This window comes from Talpa europaea, assembly GCF_964194135.1.
Source record: "Talpa europaea genome assembly, chromosome: 3".
Lineage (NCBI taxonomy): Eukaryota > Metazoa > Chordata > Mammalia > Eulipotyphla > Talpidae > Talpa > Talpa europaea.
The window spans coordinates 28,681,189-28,705,111 of NC_140069.1; the positions used below are offsets into that span (position 1 = coordinate 28,681,189).

At 32.5% G+C, this 23,923-nt stretch overlaps 1 protein-coding gene across 4 annotated transcripts in view; it reads right to left on the reverse strand.

Moving 5' to 3' along the window:
- Positions 1–23,923, reverse strand: part of VPS13B (vacuolar protein sorting 13 homolog B) — a gene marked incomplete at both ends in the record, with an annotated part of 598,760 nt that overhangs the window by 441,140 nt on the left and 133,697 nt on the right. For all 4 annotated transcript variants that reach the window (XM_084230016.1, XM_084230015.1, XM_084230017.1 and 1 more), the window contains 2 exons: positions 3,052–3,225; positions 4,018–4,152. In XM_084230016.1, coding sequence (XP_084086142.1) covers positions 3,052–3,225; positions 4,018–4,152 — 309 coding nt within the window. The remainder of the gene's footprint in view (positions 1–3,051; positions 3,226–4,017; positions 4,153–23,923) is intronic.

The following is a 23,923-nucleotide window of genomic DNA, read 5'->3' on the forward strand; positions in this document are numbered from 1 at the left end:
TTAAAGTACTTAGTGGAAAGATGATATTTCAGTAAAGTCTTAAAGGACTATTAATTATTTCTTCATTTTAAATTTATTTATGATTTGTCTATACCATCAGTCATATAGACAGAAATATCTCTAACTTAAATTCCATGGAACATAAGAAAAATCAGTATTATTTCTGAATTGCTTCAAAAATATTACTTGCAAGTTCTCTAATAACCGTATCATAAATACCATATTATAAATGTCATATTATAAATACCTAAGTCATGTGTATGTACTGTGGGTGGTAGTTCCAAGGTGGGTGGAAAATTTAAATTTCAAAATGCCCTAAATAAAGTATGTGAGTACAGTTCAAGTAAAACCACATTACGTTTGAGGATAAAAACATACCCAAAGGAACATTTTCGAAGCACCAAATACATGACCACATTAAAATTTTACACACAAACCCATAAACAAATCACTAAACACAAAACTAATGTTGAGGATTAGGTGAATTTCCAGAACAGCAAGAAAAAAATACAAAACCTTATCCTAGGATCATTGGTATAATTTTTTTTTAATCTTTTTGAAATTTATATTGATACAAGAGCTGGGGTATAGGCCAGAGGTTCGGGAGGGTGAGAGGATTCACCAGAGACAGTGAGGGGAACAGAACAGGCAGATGACAGAAACATACTGCTGGGGGAGCAGCAGGCGCAACAGGAGAGGTCTGCCGCACCACGTGGGACCCTCGCCAGCAGGCCTGGATTGAACCCGCACTGCCGAAGGCTGCGGACAGCTTCACAGTTGCAGCACTTAACCCGCTGTGCCACCAGGGAGGCCCATTGGTATAATTTTTTAATAATAGTTTACTTTTAGTTCATATAAAGGATTAAAAGTACAAAATATGTTTGTGACCCTACAAATATATTTAAATTACAAGGAATAAGAATTTTATTAGTAGAGGATCGGAATATTTAAATAAACTTTATTCATTTATTAGTTCGTTCTAACTGGGCATATGGGAAAAAAAAAAAAAAACGGAGCAGTCCCTGTCCAACTTAACATTATGTGTACAATGGACTACCACTCAACTGTAAAGAAAGGTGAAATAAATCCTGCCATGTATGTTAATATGAATGGAACTGGAAGAAATTATGTTAAATGAAATAAATCAGAAGGAGGAAGATAAAAACCAGATGATTTCACTCAGATATGGAATACAAAGATACAGCAAAATAACAAACCAAAAATCTTTGGGATCTGAGTATACAATTGATGTGAGGCGGGAAAAAGGTTGGGATAGTTGGGGAGAGTGGACACAGTGGACTGTGGTGGAGGATTATTGATACTTTCATAATAGGCATGGTGTGGTAATACACACTTGAAGAGGTGTGCACCTATAGCCCTAAAAAAAATACAACATTGTAAAGTCAATGTAACTTCAGTATTATTATTAGCTAATTAAGTTTTGAAAATAAAAAACAATGTAGCAGATTCCAAAAAGTTTACTCCCTTCTTCTGTATCAAAATTCTAATGGGATAGTCTTTGTTAATAACATTTTAATGATATGAAAACAAAACCAACCCAAAACAACTATAATTATATAATGCTAATAATATAAAGGAGTTTACCAAGCAGCATACTTAAGGAAGATGATAAAGCAGCATTAACACAAGCATAATGCTTATTTAACCACCAATACCTTCTGGCTCACTTGGGTTTTTTTGTGAATAAATTTTATTGGAACATACTTAAAACCCATTCATTTACATACTGTCTAAGGATATTTTTGTGCTGTAACAGCACAATTAAATAAGAGAACAAGCAGCACAAAAAGTCTAAAATATTAGTTATCTAGCCTTTGATTAAAATGCTTACCAAACCATACTCTAAAAGACTGTTAAAATCTTTTGTCCATAGACACAGTGTTAGGTTTGGGCTTCATCCTCCCATATTTTTCTTACAATTCTATACCCATTCTCACCAGACCGATAACTTCTTCTTGAGGAATATTATTTTTAGAAACATGCTCACCGGGGGTCCTCAGAGTCACCTTTCAAATACTAAATTCTAGTTTCTAATGTGGAGTCCTGTCTGTTACAAGTGCTACTATAACAAATTCATCTTTCAAAAGTCTGTGTGTTTCTGTATAGGTACATATGCATAGTCTCTATATAGTCTGTTAATTAAAAATCTTTTAATGGTTTCTACTTTGAACTTATTGCAGTGATACCTAACAAATTTTCTATAAGCTGTAGTACCTGTTAAAAAAAACATTAATGGAGCTCAACTCTTACACAGCTATTTGAAACCATTTCCTGGCTGGCCAATTAATTCTAAAGAAAAAAATTTCATATCACCTGCTTTTTTTAAGGCAGGTGATCTAAATATTGCTATCTTTTTTCTAGCTGCAATGACTAACTTTAACCACCTTGGCTTTACTATGCAAGTACTAAGTGAACTCAATGTTGTTATTACTCTCTACTTACCCTACATTTCCCCCCCAGCCTTCACTGATCTGTCTGGTATCTCCTGTCAATATGAGAAAGAGATTGTTCTGTTATTATGGTGTAGAATTAAATGAAACAGTGTCTAGGCAATAGTGCTACTAGAAAAAAAAAACTCTAAGATCTGGCATCTGAGTTTATCCTTGTTTCCACCCTTAACATCTTTTCCTTTCTGCAAAACTACGTAAAGCCTAAATAGCTAATTTTAATATTGCTAACTATGGGTCACAAAGAGCTACTGTCCTAATAAAAGTGTTTCCTCTTTCCAATGATTTAAATTCACTTCTCCTTTCTACATACCACATTATAAACCACACTGTACTTAATAGATGTGAACCTATTATTGAGTGTTATAATACAACTTAATTATCACTCATAAAACAAATTCATTATTTTTTGTAAACTTGTCATTTATTAAAAATGAAACAAAAATGCTTCATTTGAATTTTCAAAGAACACAACTGAAATGAGTATCCAAAGGACACAAATTGTTACCCCAAAGAAGTCCAACTTAAACACCTTATTAGAAAAGCAAATTGCAAAATAGGTGAATGATAGGTTTGTACTTACCAGAATTGTGGCAGTAATCCATATGTTGTGGAACTTGGACTGTGAAGGCTATCAAGTCTGGAGCTAAGAGAGATTCTGGCTTTCTACTCTCATTGAGCCACTTGCTGCTATGAAGGTCTTTAGTGTCAGAAGGACCTTGCAGCAATGGAATTAACTTCTCTTTTCCATTGTCACCTGAATAGAAACATTATGGAAAAAAAAAAACTTACTAAATAAAATATTGGATTAGCTTGAAGATGCTTAATCTTAAAGTACATTAACATAGCAATTTGATTATATTCAGTCATTTTAGCTGTACATTTAGTTATACTGTAAAAAATATGACTTATAAAAGTCATAAAAAATTATGTATGATGACATTAAAATCACTTTTAACACTTAACAAATTACGTTTCAATATTTAGAATGAATGTAGCATATGTTCAGAAAAGTATGTAAAAGGAAACAATCTGAATACACTGTGTTCTAAATGTGCAGCAGAATCTGCACCTCTTCAAACATATTTTGAAATTTAGTTTGTGGTGAAAAAAATTACAAAAAAATTTGAGGAAAAAATGATGAAATAAAATATTGGTAGGAAGGTGAATTACAACCTTAATTGAAAAAAAAATAACCTGGATTTTCAGTTTCATTTTATTATAATAAAAAGACTTTTAAGTGTCATATGTAACTATCTCCTATTTCCCCAAAAAGTTATAAATAAAACATTCCTTTAAATTTTCTCCCTCATAACCATTTTAAAGCTATGCAAGCTTTTTTTCCCCCTAAAATAAAAATTAGCATCTTAAAGTCAAGAGGTATCATCCTGGCACTATTAAAAAAATTTTAAGTAAAAATAAAAAAATTTAGAACCTCTGATTCATAGGAACAATGAGTAAATTCTTGTTTCAGTAACGCTCCTTGTAAAATGCAAGGCCAATTCTCCTATACAGGCAATAAAGTTTTACACGGTCCAGCTGCACATACCTGGGGCTTTGGCACAAATTTTTATTGATCCCATGGTCCCAGAGGCACATTTGACCAATGATGTGCTGCAGTACTTCAATTCAACATTCTGGATTGAGCCCTCAAGAGTTGGCAGGGGATTCTTAGATTTCACACCTAATAAAAGAAAACTGCAAATGTACTAGCCGATTGAATTTAAATAATTTTTATATTCCTTCACCAAGGCATTTAAACTTAATTATACTTTAATTATCTACCTCAGATGTTCTTACAGTATTTGTGTTAGGTTTCATAGTTTAGTGTTTAGGAGGTGAAAGGACGCAATTTTAAAATAAATGGGCTGAACTCTCATAACTAAAACAGTCAGCTCTTGATTACTCAAGCTCAAGAAATAAAAAAAATATTAAACAAATATTTGTTTAATAAACAAAAGACCTTAAAAAAATCATATTTAGTTTTAGCATATAAGGTAAGATCTTTATTTCTGAAACATATTTAACATAAATTGAATCTCATTTAGGTAAAGACATTTAATCTAAATAGGAAATTTCCTTAATAAACAAGCTCCTAAAAACATCTTGGTCAGGTAGTGAGTTGACAGAAATAAGATAGCTCTGAAAAAGCCCCTAAGTTACAACACAATAGATAATACATGCTATAAGCAAATAAATCAATGAGATTCTGTGTCAACTAACAAAAGGGGGGATATTAACATCTCTACCACATGCTACTTGCTGAAGGACTTAAAAGCACAGAAGAAAGGAATTAGCATGAAATAAATGGTAGGGAATACTTAATTCAGAAGGGACAAAATCGTTTTCTCTCTTAAGGTGAGAATTAAACAGGCAGAGAAAACTCAACAATGTTATACTGACAATATTATGAACTACTAAAATATTATTAACCAATATCTACTGAGAACTTACAATGTGTTACACACTTCATCTTATTCAATCCTAATAACAGGCCTATAATATTATTATAATTCTCATTTTATATGTTGCAACATAGTGAATTAGAGAATTTTTACTCATTCCTACAATGAGTAGTGATAAGCTAGTACGTTTAACAATTTGATGCCAACACAGAATAGTTTTACCACGCATTTTGCCCATATTCATGATCATCTACCAAGATAATTTTCCTTCTTTTCCCCATTTCACTTCTTAATCACATATACACTAACTATCCTTCATATCTGAAACTCCTTTAGGAAGAACTATATGCATATAATTAAGAAAACTATAAACTGCCTATAATATAGTGAAGATTATTCTGAATTCACTGATTTTAAACTTCAGTGTAAGAAGCCCCACTATCCTATTCATTTTCTGAGAGGTAGCCAAGGAATTAGCCATATAACTAACATATTACATAATATGCATATGATTAAAGAACATCAATTTGAGAAACATCTTCTCACATACTAATCCTTACTTCAGAAGGACCTGTTAATTTACTAATTTCCTATTGACTGTTACATAATTGTGTATTGATCAATTATTTTCCAATATTCACTACATGTGCTTTTTCCATTTGAAGTTCTATATGAAAATTATCCTCAGAATAGAGGAGTCTAAACTTGTGTATTTATATATTTTTCCATTATTTTATTACATTTTCAAAATACATGAATAAACATTTAAGCAGCATTATCTCAGAAAATTACATGATGTCAATAATACTTTAGTTCTAGAAGTAACAGTAGTACCAACAGTGCTAGTTACAGCAATAGTATGTTATAGCACCTAACTTAATAAATGCCATGCATTAACCTTAGTTTGTTATTTTATTTATTCATCACATAAATACATTTTTAAAAAAAAGGCAGCCATTGCCATTTCATTTTACACATAGGAAAAACAAAGGCTAAGTAAGGGTTTTTGCCAAAGTCTCAAATCAGAAAGTGGTAAAGCCTAGATCAAATCACATTTCTTCTTATGAAAAAGGAAGCTGAGTTACTCCAGGTTTAACATCTATGGTACTTGCAGAGTTATAATCAGTGCATAATCTATGCTGCCCCAATCATGTTAGATGATGAGATAAAGAAAGGAATAATACCTTCTATAAACTTCAGGCCCACAATCAGATTCTCATTCTGTGCCAAGTTTTCCAAAAATATAAGGAACCTAGACAGTGGTCAGTACATAGGGTTGTTGATGGTATCAGTACCAACAAAACATGAATTATATTCTGGAAGCTAATGAGATTCTGGAAGGGCAAATGGCTTTTTGGTTAAACAAATATTTAGAGAATTTTTTTTTAATTTCTTTTTTTTTCTTATAACTTTAATTCATGTAAGTTAGTTTATAACGTGTGTATGATTCAAGGATACAGGTTCATGACTCTATATGTCACTATACTACACTCACAGTCCTCTACCACATTCCAAAGGGCCAATCCCAATTTTGCTTCGCACTTCCCAACTTTTCCCTCCAGTAGTCTCATTTCTACAGTTATATTTTTAGGGTTTGTATGGTTTTGTTTTTGTTTTCTTAATAATGCACATGAATGAAATCATCCAGTATTTGTCATTCTCCTTCTGACTTAGTATACTTAGCATAATCCTCTCCAATTGTATCCATGCTGTCAGAAATGGCAAGATATCATCTTTTATAACTAAGTAAAATTCCACGGTGTATGTATACCACACCTTCTTTATCCACACATCTGTCAATGGCACTTACACTCTTTATATAATTCGACTCTGGGATACAGGGCTCTAATAAATATGGGCATGTATATATTCCTTTGAATTAGTGTTTTTCTATTTTTGGATACATACCAAGGGCTGGGATTGTTTGATCATCTGACAGATCTATTTTTAATATTTTGAGTAACATCCATTCAGTTTTCCATAGGGACTAGAACTTTCTACAATCCTAACAACAGTGTAGATAGTTTCTTTTATCCACACCCTTGCCAACACTTATTGGTTCTGGTTTTATGCTACAGGCCGGCCATTCTCATGGATGTGAAGAGGTATTGTATGGTTTTAATTTGGATTTCCCTGATAAAAATGAAAATTTTTTTCATGTGACTGCTGGTGATTTATTGTCTCCTCTGAAGAAGCTTTATGTAGGTCTTCTGCTCATATTTTTTTGATTGGGTTGTTTTCTTTTTGTTGAGCTGTATGAGTTCTTTGCATATTTTGGATATTAACCCCTTGTTCAGTATATAATGTGTAAATACTTTCTCTCATTTGGTAGGGGTTTCTTTTTCTCTCAATGTCTTGGAGTGCTTTGCCTGTATGTTCTTCTATGTATTTTATGGTTTCAGGTCTTATACACAGGTCTTTAACTCATTTTTAATTTTTGTGTACAGTGTGAAACTGTGATCTAATTGTTCATGGACTGCACAGCTTTCCCAATACCATTTTTTGAGAAGGACTTTCCTTTCTCCTATATACATATGCTCTTTGCTCTTTTATTGTAGTTTAACTGTCCATATACGTGTGGATTTACTTCTGGGCTCACAATTCTATTCCAATCATCTATGTAGCTTTTTATTTGAATATCGTGTTTTGATAACTATAGTTTTGAAGTATAGTTTTAAGTCTAGGGGTGTAAATACCTCTGATCTTTTTGTAAACATTGCTTTGGTTATTCAGAGTTTTCTGTGGTTCATATAAATTTCAATAATGTTTGTTATATTTCTTTGAAGAATGCCACAAAATCTTTGATAGAAATTGTGCTGAAACTATATATTGTTTTAGATAAGATCGCCTAAAATGGCTTTATTTTTAAATTATTTTATTACACTGTTGCTTTTACCTTTACAAACTTCACAAGCCTACCTTGAATGACAAGTGGTATTTTTTAATATCTAGTTCATGTTATATGTAAGACTCTTTGTCAGAAGTTGGCTGAAACCTCTGAAGAATCTCATAGCTATATAAAGCATCTAGGTTTAGACTAATGATTACTATATATTTGGGAATTTCAGCATGTCTTTATGTTTGTAAGGGGGCAGAGCCTGGTTAAAATACTGAAGAACATCTGAAAAAAGTCTGACAAGAAGAGTTAATAACTCATTTTGGATGCAAAAAGGAGGATCACTGGACTGAGTGGATATTTTTCAAGAAGGGAGAATTCCAAATTTCTTAGCAGTGTCTCATAGACAATAAATGTTCAATAATAAATATTTTTTTATTTTTGACATGTTTATTAACACACATGAGAAACTGAAACACTAACAGTTATATTTGTTGGCAGATCATGTCATTAATTCCTTTTTCCTTGGATTACTTTTAAAGGTTTAAGTTTGTCTTTGGCACACTAGGATTTTATCAGGAAGCATCCATTTAGAAATATGGATTTATATTTCCTGTTCAGGATTTATGATTCTTAAATTGAAGATTCACATCTTGCAACAATTTTTTTGGGGGGGAGGAGATAAAAAAAAAAGTGTCTCTCAATACAGCCTCTCTCCTAATTTCTCCCTCTGAGAGTCTTACTAGACATAAAGAGACTGTCTCCTTCTAGTGTCCATATCAACATGTATTTCACATTTTCATCTCTATTTTCAGTGACGAATTCCAGATAATTTCTTAATATTTACATTCAAATTCGCTAATATTCTCTTTGGCTGTGTCTCAACTGCAATTTAGTCCATTAAATGACTTTGGACCTCCAAACATTTTTATTTTTCAAAATACCTAATCTTTGCCAAAAGCTGTCCCTCTGTCATATTGTAACTCCATCTTTTACATCTTTGACTTTTTAAAATTCATTTTATATTATTTGTGATAATTATAATATTTGAAATTGTAAATCTGCCAATGAAAGTCTCTGCTAATGCTTATTCTTGGAATATTTTCTAAATTATTGGTAATTTTAGATCCTGAATTTATGTTTCACAGTTTTCTTCTTTTAACAAAATGCCAATGCTATTGTAATGCCAAAGGTAATATTTATATTTACTACTAGATCCCAGAGATGTAAACATTCTACCTGGGATCACATATACACTAACTTATTGACTATCTGAAGGTTCCTAGATCACACATGAAAATCTGAGTTAACACAGGACTGTGCTTACAAATTCTCAGGCAAAGCATCCTCCTACTACAAAATAAAGACCAAACAAAAGTGGGGTGTGATAAACAGTCTGCTTTCCACTAGTCTTCTGAATTTATGAGCACAGGAAAACAGAACATCACTTCCCAATTTCACCCTACTTGTCTCCACTCTCACTTGGTGATTAAAAGTAAACTAGGGCCTCCCCGGTGGTGCAAGGGGTTAAGCACAGAACTGTGAAGCTATCTGCAGCCACTGTGGATCCCAGGCCAGGGAGGTGACCCACATGGCATAGTAGACCTCTCCTGTCATGCCCACTGCTCCCCTTAGCAGTGTATTTCAGTCAATCTGCCTATTCTGTCTCTGGTGAATCCTCTGACCCTCCACACCTCGGACCTGTACCCCAGTTCTTCTATGCATAAAATAAATACTTTTTAAAAAATAAAGTCTGTCAAATTTCAAACAAATAAATAAAAATAAAGTCCATTGTAATGAGGTTACCAGAGCCCATTAAGACAGTCAAAGCAATTGCAGCCTACTATCCATTCTCATTTTCACTTACTAGCTTGTTTTGGAACTCTTTTTTGCTTCGCTGATGCTCACTTAGAATTATATGTGAATTATATCCAGCATGATGTCTATACAGTAAAGTTTTTCTAGTGGCCATGTTTCTTAAGTAAATGTAATTTTATAGGTTTTATAAATAAATTTTCTCCTCCCTACGATTTCTCCCATGATATATAAGGAAGTAGCAATGTGTATTTTTTCAGTATATGCATAGATATTAAACATACTGTGAACCCCAAAATGTACTTTATGCTGTTTCAGTTTTTATATATAAAGTGGGTATAAATCACTACTTTCCTCATAGAGCTTAATCATGAACCCTAAAATGATCAATGGAAAGTGGTTAAAAGATTATTTGGCATAGGGCCTCCCTGGTGGCGCAGTGGTTGAGCGCTGGGTTGCGACTGCCTGCAGCCTCTGCAGCGCCGGTTCAATCCCCGGCTGCTCCCGGCCACCGGAGGAGGGTCCCACATGGCGTGCAGACCTCTCCTGCAGCGCCCATTGCTCCCCTCAGCAGTGTATTTCGTCAGTCTGCCTGTTCTGTTCCCCGCTCTGGCTCTGGTGAATTCTTTCACCCTCCCACGCTTCTGACTGTATCCAGTGCTTGTATAAATAAATAAATCTTTAAAAAAAAAAAAAACTTCAGATATTAAAAAAAAAGATTATTTGGCATATAAGTGTTCAACAAATGTTAGCATATTCACCTAGAGTGTTACTATTACTACAAACAACACAAGTTTGGAATGCAAAGTTCATTTTTATACACCCTAAGGAGTATTAAGGGAGTTTACTGAAAGATGCACTTATCAGTAAACCTTTACTAGAGCACAATTCTGCAATCAACGAGCTATGTAATCTTGGATTCAAAACCATGTGGTTCAGTTTCTTCATCTAAAAAAAAGTAAATAGTTGAATTTGATAAGTTTGTAAGTCAATGATTAGTCACAATGGAAGGAGATTAAATACTACATAATACTATATGGAAAGAAAAAGTGATGCTTGATGGTAATATTGTCATATACCATACCTTCGGTATGTTTTTATTGGCAAAGAAAATTTACAATTTTGTATATATATTGTAGAAAAAATATGGACTAGGTAAAGTCAGTAACTAGCAAAAGATGAGAAAAACAAATCTAAAAGAATAGCTACAATTTGTTTATCAACTCATATTGCAAGGATAACTTTTGATATCTTTTTTATCTACCCCTAGCCTCTAGAGTTATGATGCCAGGTGACGAATGATACTAAATTACTACTCTATGATACAAATAAAATAGTGATACAGTATTACAGCATTTTCTTCTTGGCTGAAATAATATTTAAATAATATATAGTACCCAGTTACTAACAGCTATGACCATTTAATATCACCTCCATGTATAAAATTAAAAAGATAAGAGGAGAAGATACAAAAATAAAATACTGCGGGGGGGAAAAAAAGTGGCTGCTTCTTGGATTGGGTAATTTCATCACACATATGGCAAGTGAATACACAAAATTAAGTTCTCAGTAAGAACCACAAGTGGAAATATCCAAACAAAAACTACAAAGCAAAAAATCCTATTCTGTTAAACTCCATATTCTGACAAAGTGAGGAAGGAGGAAAGGAAGTCATCACTCTTGGACACTGAGAAGAAAAAATACTTGGAGGCATTAAAAGCAAAATTGAAACTTTTTACAATTAATACATAGGAAACCTAGAATCTTTTTTAAAATACCGTATAGTAAACAGAAGAGGGAAACTGTGGCAAAGATCTGAAAGACAAAAGAGTTTTAACTTCAACAAAAATACTAAATGACAAGCTGGGGATGTAAAAGAGGTCAGAGTAAAAGGCAAAACTGTTTCAAATGCGCGCTCTTGCACATGAGTGCACATGTGTGTTTAGTCTTCTACTCTAAGAACCCTGACTGTATGCAAGATTCAGTCTTGCTACTTCAATCACTTATGTCTAACCCATGACAAAATCACTACACTACATAAAACACAAGGATATAGAAAGATACTCCCTGTTCATGGATTGGAAGGATTAACATTGTTAAAACGGCCATTTTATCCAAATCAATATATAGATTCAATGTAATCCCTATCAAAATTTTAACAGCATTCTTCAGAGAAATAGAACATTACTGAAATTCATATGGAACCACAAAAGACCACAAACAGGCAAAACAATTTTGACAAAAAAGAGAAAGAAATATGGCATCACACTCCCTTACTTTAAACCATGCTATAGAACTATAATAATCAAAACTGGAACAAAACAGAAAAACCAAACAATGGAATAGAATTGAGAGCCCAAAAATAAATTCACACCTACATGGAGATTAATCTATACAATGGAGTCAAGAGTATACACTACAGAAAGGAAAGTCTATTCAACAAATGGTGATGGAAAAACTGTACGTCCTTGTGCAAAAGAATGAAACTACCATTATCTCATGCCATTAACAAGAATTAACTCAAAATGAATAAAAGACTTGACTGTAAGACCTGAAACCATAAAATACATCGATGAAAACAGGCAAAACACTCCACAACATAGGCTTCATTGATTGCTTTGTACGTTCATCTCCAACAGCAAGAGAAACAAAGTTGAATATGAACAATTGGGACTACATCAAACTAAAAAGGGTCTACATCATAAAAGGAACTATAGCCAATACAGAAAGACACCTAACTGAATAGGAGAAAATGTCTGTATACCATATATCTGACAAAGGGCTGACAACCAAGGTCAACAAAGGACTCAACAAAATAAACCAATCAAAATATCTACAGAAGGGTTAAAGGCATTTCTCCAGAGAAAACATATAGGTAGCCAAAAGGCACATGAAAAACTGTTCATCATCATTTATCATCAGAGAAATGAAAATCAAAGCCATAATGAGATATTACCCCATACCTATGAGAATATCCCAAATCAAAAAGACCAGAAATACAAGTGTTGGGGGAGTGTACAAATACAGATTAAGTGAAGTCAGTCAGAAGGCGAAAGACATACAAGGTGGTGTCACCTATACATGTGGAATATAGGGAAACAAAACAAAGGGTCAAATAAAACCAAACCAGTAAACAAACTCTAGAAATCTAACTGTAGAATTGAGGCTACCAGAAGATAAGGGAGATGGGGGAGAGCAGAGGGGTGAAGGGACATCACGGAGAAAGATGAAGGACTTTCATTGCTTGGGTGGTGTGTGTGGTGTGGTAACAAGCACCTGAAAGGTTTGCTCCTATTGCTCTAAATTGTATACAATGTGGTAAACCAATGTTACCTCAATAAAAATAAATGAATGACTAGTATAAACTTCAAGTAATAAACTAAATGATTTCTGGAGCTCTAACAAACAACATAGAAGTTGCAGATAACAATACTACATTATATGCTTAGAAGCCTCTAAGAGAACTGATCTAAATTCTTTCACCACAGAAAAGAAATGGTACTAACAGAAGGAAATGGAGCTGTTCATTAGCCCTAGTGTAATCATTTCACAACGCATTGTGTGCAACACAGAATATGCATTTTACAAAATTCAACCATTCATAATAAAAAAAAATTTAATGAAATAGGAGTATGGAAGAACTTCCTTAGTATGACTAAAATCATTTACAAAATCAGCTAAATCTACTTAATGTGAGAGATTGAATACTTCATTAAAACTGGGACTAAGTCAAGGACGTTAATTCTCACTACTGTTATTCAACATAGTGCTAGAATTTCTAGTCAGTGCAACAAGACAAGAAAGGGAAAAAAGGGATATCAATTTAAGAAAAAAAAAAACTATCCTTTTTTGCATGACATAATTTTGCACAAAGTCAAGGAATCTTCTTTTTTAAAACTTCTAGAACTGGGCCTCCCCTGGTAGCACAGGCAGTTGAGCACCACGCTGTGAAGCTGTCCACAGCCTCTGCAGCACCAGTTTGATCCTGGCTGGCAGGCGAGGGTTCCCACATGACACAGGAGACCTCTCCTGCCTCACCCGCCGCTCCCCTCAGCAGTGTATTTCGTCAGTCTGCCTGTTCTGTTCCCCGCTCTGTCTCTGGTGAATCCTCTCATCCTCCCTCGCATCTGGCCTGTACCCCAGTTCTTATATAAATAAATAAAATGAATCTTTAAAAAAAATTAAAAAAAAAACTTCTAGAACTAAAAAATGTGGTTATTAAGGTTATAAGATATAAAATTTAAAAAAAATTTTAAAGCTATTTCTATATACTAGCAAGAAATATATTTGCACAATAAAATTAAAGGCACAATATCATTTACAATAAATGATAAATGAAAAAAAAATTCAATAGAAGTAAAACTAGCCTAACATGTAGAGGACTTAAATGCTGAAAACAAAAATGGTGAAAGAAATGAACAAATGTCTATATAAATGAAAAGACATTGTTCATAGATGTGAGGGCTGAACATAGTAAGGATTCTTTATAGATACTGACAATATTTTTCTCAAAACATTATGAAAAGGAAAATAAACTAGAATATCTAAAAACAATTCCAAAAAAGAAAGAAAAATCAGACCAGCCAGGAATCAAGAAAACATGGTATTGGTGAAAGAATAGGCACAAAGACCAAGAGACCAGAATGGAGAATCCAGAAATACACATACACAGATAAGCCAAGTAACTTTTTTTTTCACTTGAATTTATTTTATTATTCTTATTTTGATTATATATATATATATTTTACATTATTCTTCCTTTTTTGTACAATGCATGCTGTCTCCTCTCAGGTGCTGTCCTGGCAAAATCCCAGCCAAGTAATTTTGACAAAGTTGTAAATGTAATTCAAGGAAAAGAAGTCTTTTCAATAAATAGTATTGGAAATGATGGATGTCCACACACACACACCCCAAAAAAAATAAGAACAAAAAACAATCAACCTAACCCTAACAACCTATTTTTAAAAAAAAAAGTCACAACACAGCCATGTGTCATTTAATGATGGTTCAGTCAATGACAGACTACATAGTAGTACCTATACATCTAGGTTTGTGTAATTACATTCAATGATATTCATATAACAACGAATTCACCTAATGACATCTTTCTTAGAATGTATCCCCATCATTAAGGGATCATGATTATAAATCATGGACTTTAATGAACCTAGGATGAGGCAAAGAGTTCCTTAACTTAACAACACACTAGGCAAAACCATGATCCACAAAGGAAAAAATTTGGTCTCATCATAATTTTATATCTTGCCTTGTGAAATATGTTGAGAACATAAAAAGGAAAGCTACAAAGACCTTTTAAACACATCTACACTAGAACACAGGATATGTAAAGACCTCTCAAAAGTCCACAGTAAAAACACAATTCAATTAGAAAATGCACTAAATACATGAACTATTCAACCAATGAAAATAAAATGGCAAAATCAAATGCTGGGTAGGTGGAAAAAATGGATCATTACATTACTGGAGGGAATGTAAACTGATTCAGCCACTGATGAAAACAATTTGGCAGTTTCATTCAAAATTAAACATTCAAAAAAAAATTAAACATTCAACTACCAGACAGCCCAGCAACTGTACTGTGAATATTTCTCCCCAAGAAATGAAAACTAAAGTTCACACAAAAACAAGAACACAAATGTTTACAGGACCATTACTCATAAGTCACAAACTAGAAACAACCTATATATCCAAATGATAGTTGGCCAAGCAATCTAATAAAATCCATACCAAGGAATATGATACAGCAATAAAAATTAACTGTTTAAAAACACAACTTAGATATAGTTCGAGAAATGCGCTAAGAAAAAAAGCCAATCCTAAATATCACATATTCTGTGATTCCTTTTACACAGTAGGCCCAGAAGCATAAAATAGAAACAGAAAGCATATTAGAGATTACCAGGATATGGGACAGAGGAAGGACTGAGGAGTAATCATTTAGAGCATATAAGATTTTTCATGGAGTGATAAAAAGGTTTTTAAATCAAAAAGAGCTGCCAATTATATGATATTGTAACTACACTAAATACCATTAAATTACATACTTTAAAATTGTCAATTGTGTGTTATTTGAATTTCATCTTAATAATAATTATAAAGAGAAAGGGAAGAGAAAGGGCAATCATCAACCCAGGGCACATTTGAAAAGAAAACCCACTGGTTCACATATAATCTAAAATAGTTGAAAAATATTTATGCCTTCTCAATATCCCTTTTAGTTCATGTTTATGAAAATTCATTTGCAAAAGTTCAGTATTCAAGTAATAAGCAGGTACTTGCCTGTTCTAAAAGTTAAAGGGGACAATATATATAGGAACTTGTATATGTAGGTGGGATTACTATAAATCTTTATGGACTAATAAACTTTTAATTCTTCATCACATTCATCAATTAATTACAGGACTATTCCAGATTTTATATTCCAGAAATGTATCCAGTCTTAACACCTATAAATTACTCTAATGTTCTTGAGAACTATTGAAAACTACAAAAAATATTATTTAAAAAGTTTTCTAAAAGATTTTTAAATATATATAAATCTCAAAAAGATATTCTAGTAATTGGTATTTCTTTATTATTAACAAAATAAAGCTAGAAAATCATTCCTATTTTGCTGAAAACAATTTTTCATACCCAAGTCAGAGGCATATTTCATATATTATTTAATGCTTCTACTGACAGGTATAAGAGATAGAATATTAGCCTTCAACTCTGAACCACTAAAAAAGTGACTAAAGAATATATTTAGCCTTTTTATCTAGTCAAAGCACTGGAAGCTAAGTGGTGTCTGCACAAACCAATCATTTCACCAGCAGTTTTATATTTCTTTAAAGCCTCATATAAAAAGCACCTGCCTAAAGTGAGTAATGGAGTTTTATATTCATTGCACTTAGGAACAGCGTATGTAACCTATTCCGTTTTCCTCCCTTGTGGAATATATTTCAGCTTATATTGCACAACACATTACCGATGCATATAAAGACTCTCTGATCAGCCATTTGGACTTCAGTCAGCAACCTGCCTGAGTGCCTTATTTTTTTTCCCTGCCCTAAATAACATACTCACTTTATTCAACAACTGAAGTGAAAAAATCTTTTTAAGATGGTGATCTTACTTTCCTAGTAAATATGTAACACATGTATGTGTATTAACTATATTTGGAATGCAAATACTGAAACATAATCTTTGAACAAAACTGCACAGTTAAGAGTTGAAAACTACCTGAATGCATCATTCAGGGGGAATGAAACACAAGCTTATGTGAAGCCTTTGTGTCTGTTTTCTCTTCAGAACAAATTCCAATTAATAAATTATTGTGACCACACTAGCAACAAAAGCTAAGCTAATTTTGATCCATTAGAGGCCTAGAAGTAAGGTCAAACTATTCCTAAAACTGGATCAACCACACATTGGCCAGATCCCAAAATATTTTTAAGACATAAGTATCCCAATAATTGCTAAAATGTCCCAAAACAGGAGGGAAATTTATCAAAAAAAGGTGAAAATGGTATGGTTCTTCGTAATGGAGATAGAAATAAAAATTAAGTACAACTCACAAAGAGTAATGAAGATTAAAGGGAATGATAGAAATGAAAATAAGAATTAGGAGATACCCCACAATTATAAAATTATGGCGTGGTAATATTATAAAATGCTTGAACATATTATAATATTACAGATGAATGAGTAAAATATAACTGAAAGTGTGCAAGGCAAAAGCTCCATGCTGCCCCTTGCTGGTACCCTCAAGCAATAACCAAGAGTTAACATCAATTAATGAAGCAATAGGCCAATAGTTGATATCAACAAAAGACATTTACTTAGACCCAACTATGCAAAATTAACTGTTAAGTATTGCAGCATAAAAGCTATAAAATACAGTGCCTGCCCTCTAATAGCTCACAACCCATTAAGAAATAAAAAGATAACCAGAAGTCTAGTTAACTTCCCAACAGATTATATCAAGTACTAACAAGAAATCTAGGAAATTGGCAAATACATGATAATGAGAGCTCAAATCCAAAGCAGGAGATGGCGTATTTTTCCTGTATTTGCCAGAGAGCAAATATTTTTTGCTTTGTGAGACACAGAGTTTCTGTTGTACTTACTCAACTCCGTTGTTTTAACACAACAGAAAATAACGAATAACCATATGAAAAGCAGCAGTGAGCTGAATTAGACCATGGGTCATATTGCCCATTTCTGTTCTAGAGTAGCTGTCCTCAACAGTGGATCAACTTAAGATTAACATAAACTTTAGATTAACATAAATAGGTTTATTTTAAAAACCAACACCCAATCTGACCGTCAGAGATTCCAAAGTAAAAGGTCTGGTGTGAGATCTGCACATTAGTATATTTTAAATGCCTTATATACTGTTCTAGTGGCAAAGAGGTTTTGATACAAGAAACCTGCAAGACCTAAAGAACTGCACTTGTATTCTCACATCCCTCAATTTTTGGCCTGCAAATGGAAAGGAACCAAGGTGGGACTGGAGAGCAAAATGTTTATAGTCACAAAAAAGTCTGATACTAAAAATCAATATTTGAGTAGAAAAAATATCTGCATTCTTATGATCAGTGCAGCACTATTCACAATGAAGATATGAAAACAATATAAGTTCCATCAGCAAATGAATGAAAGATGATGCAACACATACACACATACACATATAATGAACTATTATTCAGCCACAAGAAAGAAGAAAATTCTGCTCTTTGTGACAACATGGGTGAACTCTGGGTGCATTATGCTAAGTCAAACAGAAAAACAAATACTCTATGGTATTTATACATTATGATATTTATACATGGAATCTAAGCACAGTCAAACGCTTGGAAAAACTTGAGTAAAAAGAGTGGTTGCCAGGGACTGGAGAGTGGTAGAAGCAGAAGATGATAATGGATATAAACTTTCAGCTGTAACCTGAATAAAGTCTGAGGATCTAATGTATGACATAGTAACTATAGTTGATAACAATGTATTATGTAATTGAAATCTGCTAAATAACTTAAGTCCTTGTGCATATACATGTGATGGATGCATTAATCCTGTCATAATGTATATGTGTATATCAAATCATAACAATGAAACACATTAAATATCTTACAATTTTATCAATTATACTTCAATACTGAAAAGTCAATATTTGAAAAATGATTATAATGAACAATAATTTATCAGTATTTAGGTAAGCTAAAAAAAGAAAAGTTAGAATAGTCTTATCTCCTCATTTTGTCTATATTCAAAATATAAAGCAAAAGTGTGCTAATATTTAAGGTCAAGACAGTTGGCAAGGAAAGACTGCTATAACTAACAAAAATCAGCAAATCACAGAACCAATTATAAATTGATTCTAATTCATTACTGAATTACAGGGTTCACAGCATGGTGATAAACACTCGGGAAGGAGCTAGGAGCAAGACAAACACATTTCCTCTCCTTAGGATATTTAAATTCTAGCAGGAAATCACTAAGTATCACCAAAATAGCCCCAATATCAGTGAAAAACTGAAGATCTGAGAGGATAAGTAACTTATCCAAGGTTACAAAATACAACCCAACTGGAGCTTCAATCTAGCTGTATTCTGAAAACTATCAACACTATCCTAGTAACCATTCACTAGCCATTAAAACAATTACAACACTAAATTGACTGTGAAACATGAGAGAAAATGCAAGAGTAAGGAAAATAAAATGTGAAAGTAACTTTTTTAAATGAATAAGTTCTCCAAAATTTTTTTCACTGTAAGAATTTTTTTGAACAACTATGGTAAATTTTCATCAGCTAAAAAAGTGTAATATATGTGGCATATGCTACCTTTAAAGTATACATTAATAAACCATCAAGGGCAATAATAAATAATATTTCAAAGAAGCAAAATCCAACATTCACAAATTAACCAATCTAGAAACTGAAGTTTTTATTATAAAAACTGTAGTGTTTTCAGGTTTCATTGTTTTTAGTATCAGTAATTCTTAATGCAACTTGAAACATTTATAATCTCGTAAGTTTCAAAGAATTATTTTATAACTTGGCTTAATTTGTGAGAAAATAGCTTATATGAATGCCAGTTGTACTTCTTTGGAAAGACAAATGTAAACCTATTTAGTGATCTGATTTTCTCTTTCATCTTGTCTCTAGTTTCTGTGTAGATTTATAATGTTCATTGTTTCCAATTTTAACAAATCACCTAATGGCAGAAAGGAAAATATGTTAACCTTAGAATTATTTGCAGTTGGAGAAATCCCTTTTGTCTGGCCCATACAGGGCCTGCAATCTGTTTTAAACACAGATTGTCTGTCTTTCGTCTGACAGCCACCAAGCTGCACAAATTACTTTCTGCCTGTTCACCTGTTTGCAGCTGCGTCTGTAAGCTAGAGATTCTGCAGTTTGACTTGAGCAACCACTTCAGGATTGATGACATGTGCTGCTGATAAAGTGAGCAATTTGAAGAAATTACTGGCTATAGTTATTGAAAGACATCTGGGCATGAACTGAGAACTAGAAGCCTTCAATCATGTGCTTGCAACCTGCAGTGGCGGCAGCAGTGTTTGAAGTGATACCCTACTAAAAGAAGTTGGCCCTGGCACTAAATAACCAAGCAATGTATGGAACATAATCTCTCAAATGAATAATAAAAGGTTCTGTCTTTTAGCTGTAAAAATTTCAGGTTTGATCCTTTCTTTGAAATATTCTTTGAGAAAAAAATATATAAAACAATTAAATGTTCTTGATTCTATCCTCTGAGTTCACATTATATATATCTCTTATTTCCTATACAATTGATTTTTTTCTAAACTGCTACTATTATTACTGCTATTAGAAAGTCAACATTTATAGCATACCTACTACATGCTCCATTCCCTAACCCTAAGAAGAACTTTATGTCTATTATCTTACTAAAAGTCATGTCAAGTTTATTAAATCAAAATTACTATTCCATTTCTCTGGTGGAAAACCGAAACAAAAGCTCCAGAAACTAAAATGATGTCACACAACTGTAAGCGAACAAGGCTATGGTTTGTTTGCCTCCTGATCAAGAACTCACTCAACTATGCTATCCTGTCTACTCTGCCTTTATCCCCCTGGTCTCTTGATTTACTTCTGATATGTGATTAACAGCACATTTTATCACTCAGGCTAGCCATTAGGAGATGTGGTTTCTATTCCACCTTCCTGTCTCATTATACTGAAAAAAAAATTCTAGATCAAGATCAGTATGAACTGAGAAGCATGATGCAATCAAAATGCGTACTTTTTAAAGTTCAGGTACAATGCTAAAAACTCAGAACCTTCACACATTTGTTTAAATGAAACGCTAGTAAAAGTACATGTAAAAGCATGTCAGAAATAACAGCAAATGCACACCTTTTATGACAAAATAATTCCTAGCACTGGAAGAGGAAGAAATCATGCCCGCTTAGGTGTTACTGAAATAAAATAAAGACATTGTTAAAAATATTTATAAGTTTGAAATTATCAATAACAATGAATAATTGATAATCAGCAAGGCATACCAATGTTAGGCCAAATAAAATTGAATAAGGGACTAAAATAAGGCAGTACTATAAGTACAAAGTCAGAACAAACTTATTATATCAGTGCCAGAGAACACTGAATTAATATATTCACAAATGTATGTGAAACACAAATTTAGTGTGTTCAATGCAAAACTAGACAGAAGATTAAAGGCCAATATTTTTAGCAACATTAATTTTTTTCTAATTAAAATAAATATGATTTTGGATAACCACTTGAACTACTCTTCATCTGCAAATATTTATAAACTAGTATAGATCAAATAAAGTAAGGGAAGACCCATCAGGAAATCTTAGGTAAATAAACATAAATTAAACAGAGTTCACCAGGTCTCATTTTTGTGCAATGTCTGGAATTTCTTTGAATTTGTACACATTTCAAATACAGTAAAGAGGTCAACACTTTTGAAAATAATTCAATTAAAATATGATCAATAATACTCGAGACTATTGGGGGAAAAAAAAAATAAAAGGTTATTCCATGATAGTTCTCAGACAAAATTACTATCCAACATTAATCAAAAAAGAATTCCTACTCTAAAATAAGTTTGCAGTTAAGCAAAAGATATAAGGGTAATTCGCAAATATTCATCTGAAGATCAATTTTCAAACTATCAAATCATTAAACTTGTTTAGGAAAGACACACTAAAAAAACTGGTTTTTTTCATTTGTTAGATGGGACATGTGAAAAGAAAAAATGCCTTTTTCAAAGGTACTTTTGAATAAATGGTTTTCAATTATTATTTTGGTATTTAAATTTCCATAAACTTAGAAAATGAAGTGTAAATACAAGTATTTCTTTCAGAACAAATTTAAATACACTGGCAAAAATGCCCAAAATACACTTAACATTTCAACTTGTTAAAATTAAGTATACTGAAGAGATGGAAAGTCCAGTCTTTAAGTAACTATATAAATTTGGCTTTTACATTTCAGTATTCATAAATTGGATTAAACACAGATTTGACTAACTCTAGTCACTAAAGAGGATATATATATATATCATTAATGATTATAATAAATCAAACCTCTATTTATATAATGATAAAACAATAAAATTCTTACAGATAGCACCTAAGAAATATCATCTATGACACTATTCTTTTTCCTAATCATGTCATGAGTTCACATTTTTAACAGCAGCTTTTATTTTAAAAGACCTAAATCGTGAGAACATTCTTACGTACCACTTCATAACTTTGACACAAAGTAAGTATAAAAAGATTAGACTTTATTTGGTATAAAATCAGTTGGCAGTTTTACATCTGTGCATGCAACATAAATACACCAGCTGGCATCTCAAGCTCACACACATATGGACTTCAAAACAGAAACTTCCTTATTTGCAGCACTGCCAGAGTAATTTTGTATCCTCTACATACTACAGCTATTTGTCAGGGCCCTGCAGGTGTGCAATGCACATAAACACACAGCTGTAGTCCAGCAAGCCAAGTGTTCCATCAAACACATAAAGGGAGACCTCAGCAGTTGGATTAGTCATCTCTACAACAGGTCCAGGGAGAACAATATGGGTTAGTATTTTTGGAAAAAGCAAGGATGGGAAATTTATGATTATGCTAGCTTTACCAAATAACTGCTGGATTGTGTCATTTTGAAAGCAATGCCTACTTACTAAGTTTTTGTTAGAATGGTTGGAGAAAAGTAGAATTTATTTTTTAGTTTTAAACATAAATAACAATCTATACATTGGTTTAGTAAATGCAAAATGTGAAAGTTTCCAATTTCATTTTAGATTTGGAAGTTGTTGCAATTGTATACCTTGACTATAATATTTACAAGTATACTTTAAAATGCTTACCAATTCTATATTTGATTATATTTATATTTTTCAATTCATATATGGCTTAAAATGAACTTAAGAGTGCAAGTGTTTACCCAAAACTGTGTATGACAGCATTTAATTATCTACTATTAGTATATTAATATTAGACTCTAAACAAATATATAGTTCTCAGATAGGAAATGAAAGTGTATTAACTAACAAATGGCTGAGGGGAAAAATGAAAATATAAGACATGATCAGTTTGCATTCATGTGAAAGCGCTTAACCAAATTAAATATGACCTTATTAATATTCTTTAAAATATCAGGTAAGCACTTCAAGCAGTTGATAATTATGACTATAATAACTACATTTCCCCCAAAATACTCAAGTCCATCTGGCAGTTGACAAAACATGAAAGTTATCTTTTAAAATGAGCTTGAATGCATTATGCCTAATATACTAATCTTCAGTGAACTTGAGGTCAAAGAGTTAGTATCAAGAAACACTAGCAGACTCTGCCATTCATGAGGCTTTTTTTGTTTCTGGAAGGTATAAAAGTATTTCAAAATTATGTTAGTCTAATATAAACCCCACCCTTGTACACAAAAGGTAACTTTACTAAATACTACTATGCTTTAATTGAGCTAACAAAAACACAATCTAAAGTAGGAAAAGAGCAAATGAGGAATAAGAAATAAAAAGCTTATAATTATTTAATTAGATTTCTTTAAAGTAAATTATCTCATGTCTCACTTTTTATGTTATGAAACTATATATAGAAAGTAGCTGGAATTCAACCTGAATCCCTGTATTTACTGATAGGTCCCTGAGGTGTTATTCATAGCTCTTTAAAGTTTCCTAGTAGCCTTAAATGCTCCAGGTTGAATCCAGCTGAGTTTTGGTTTTGAACCTCACAGAACAATATGCAACTAAAATGCTGTCATCTAGACATGTGTAAAATGTGACAGTAAAATATCTTGGTCTTTAATGTTCACAATAAGATACATTTAAATCAAATTTATTTAACAGTACATGTTACTTATTGTTATG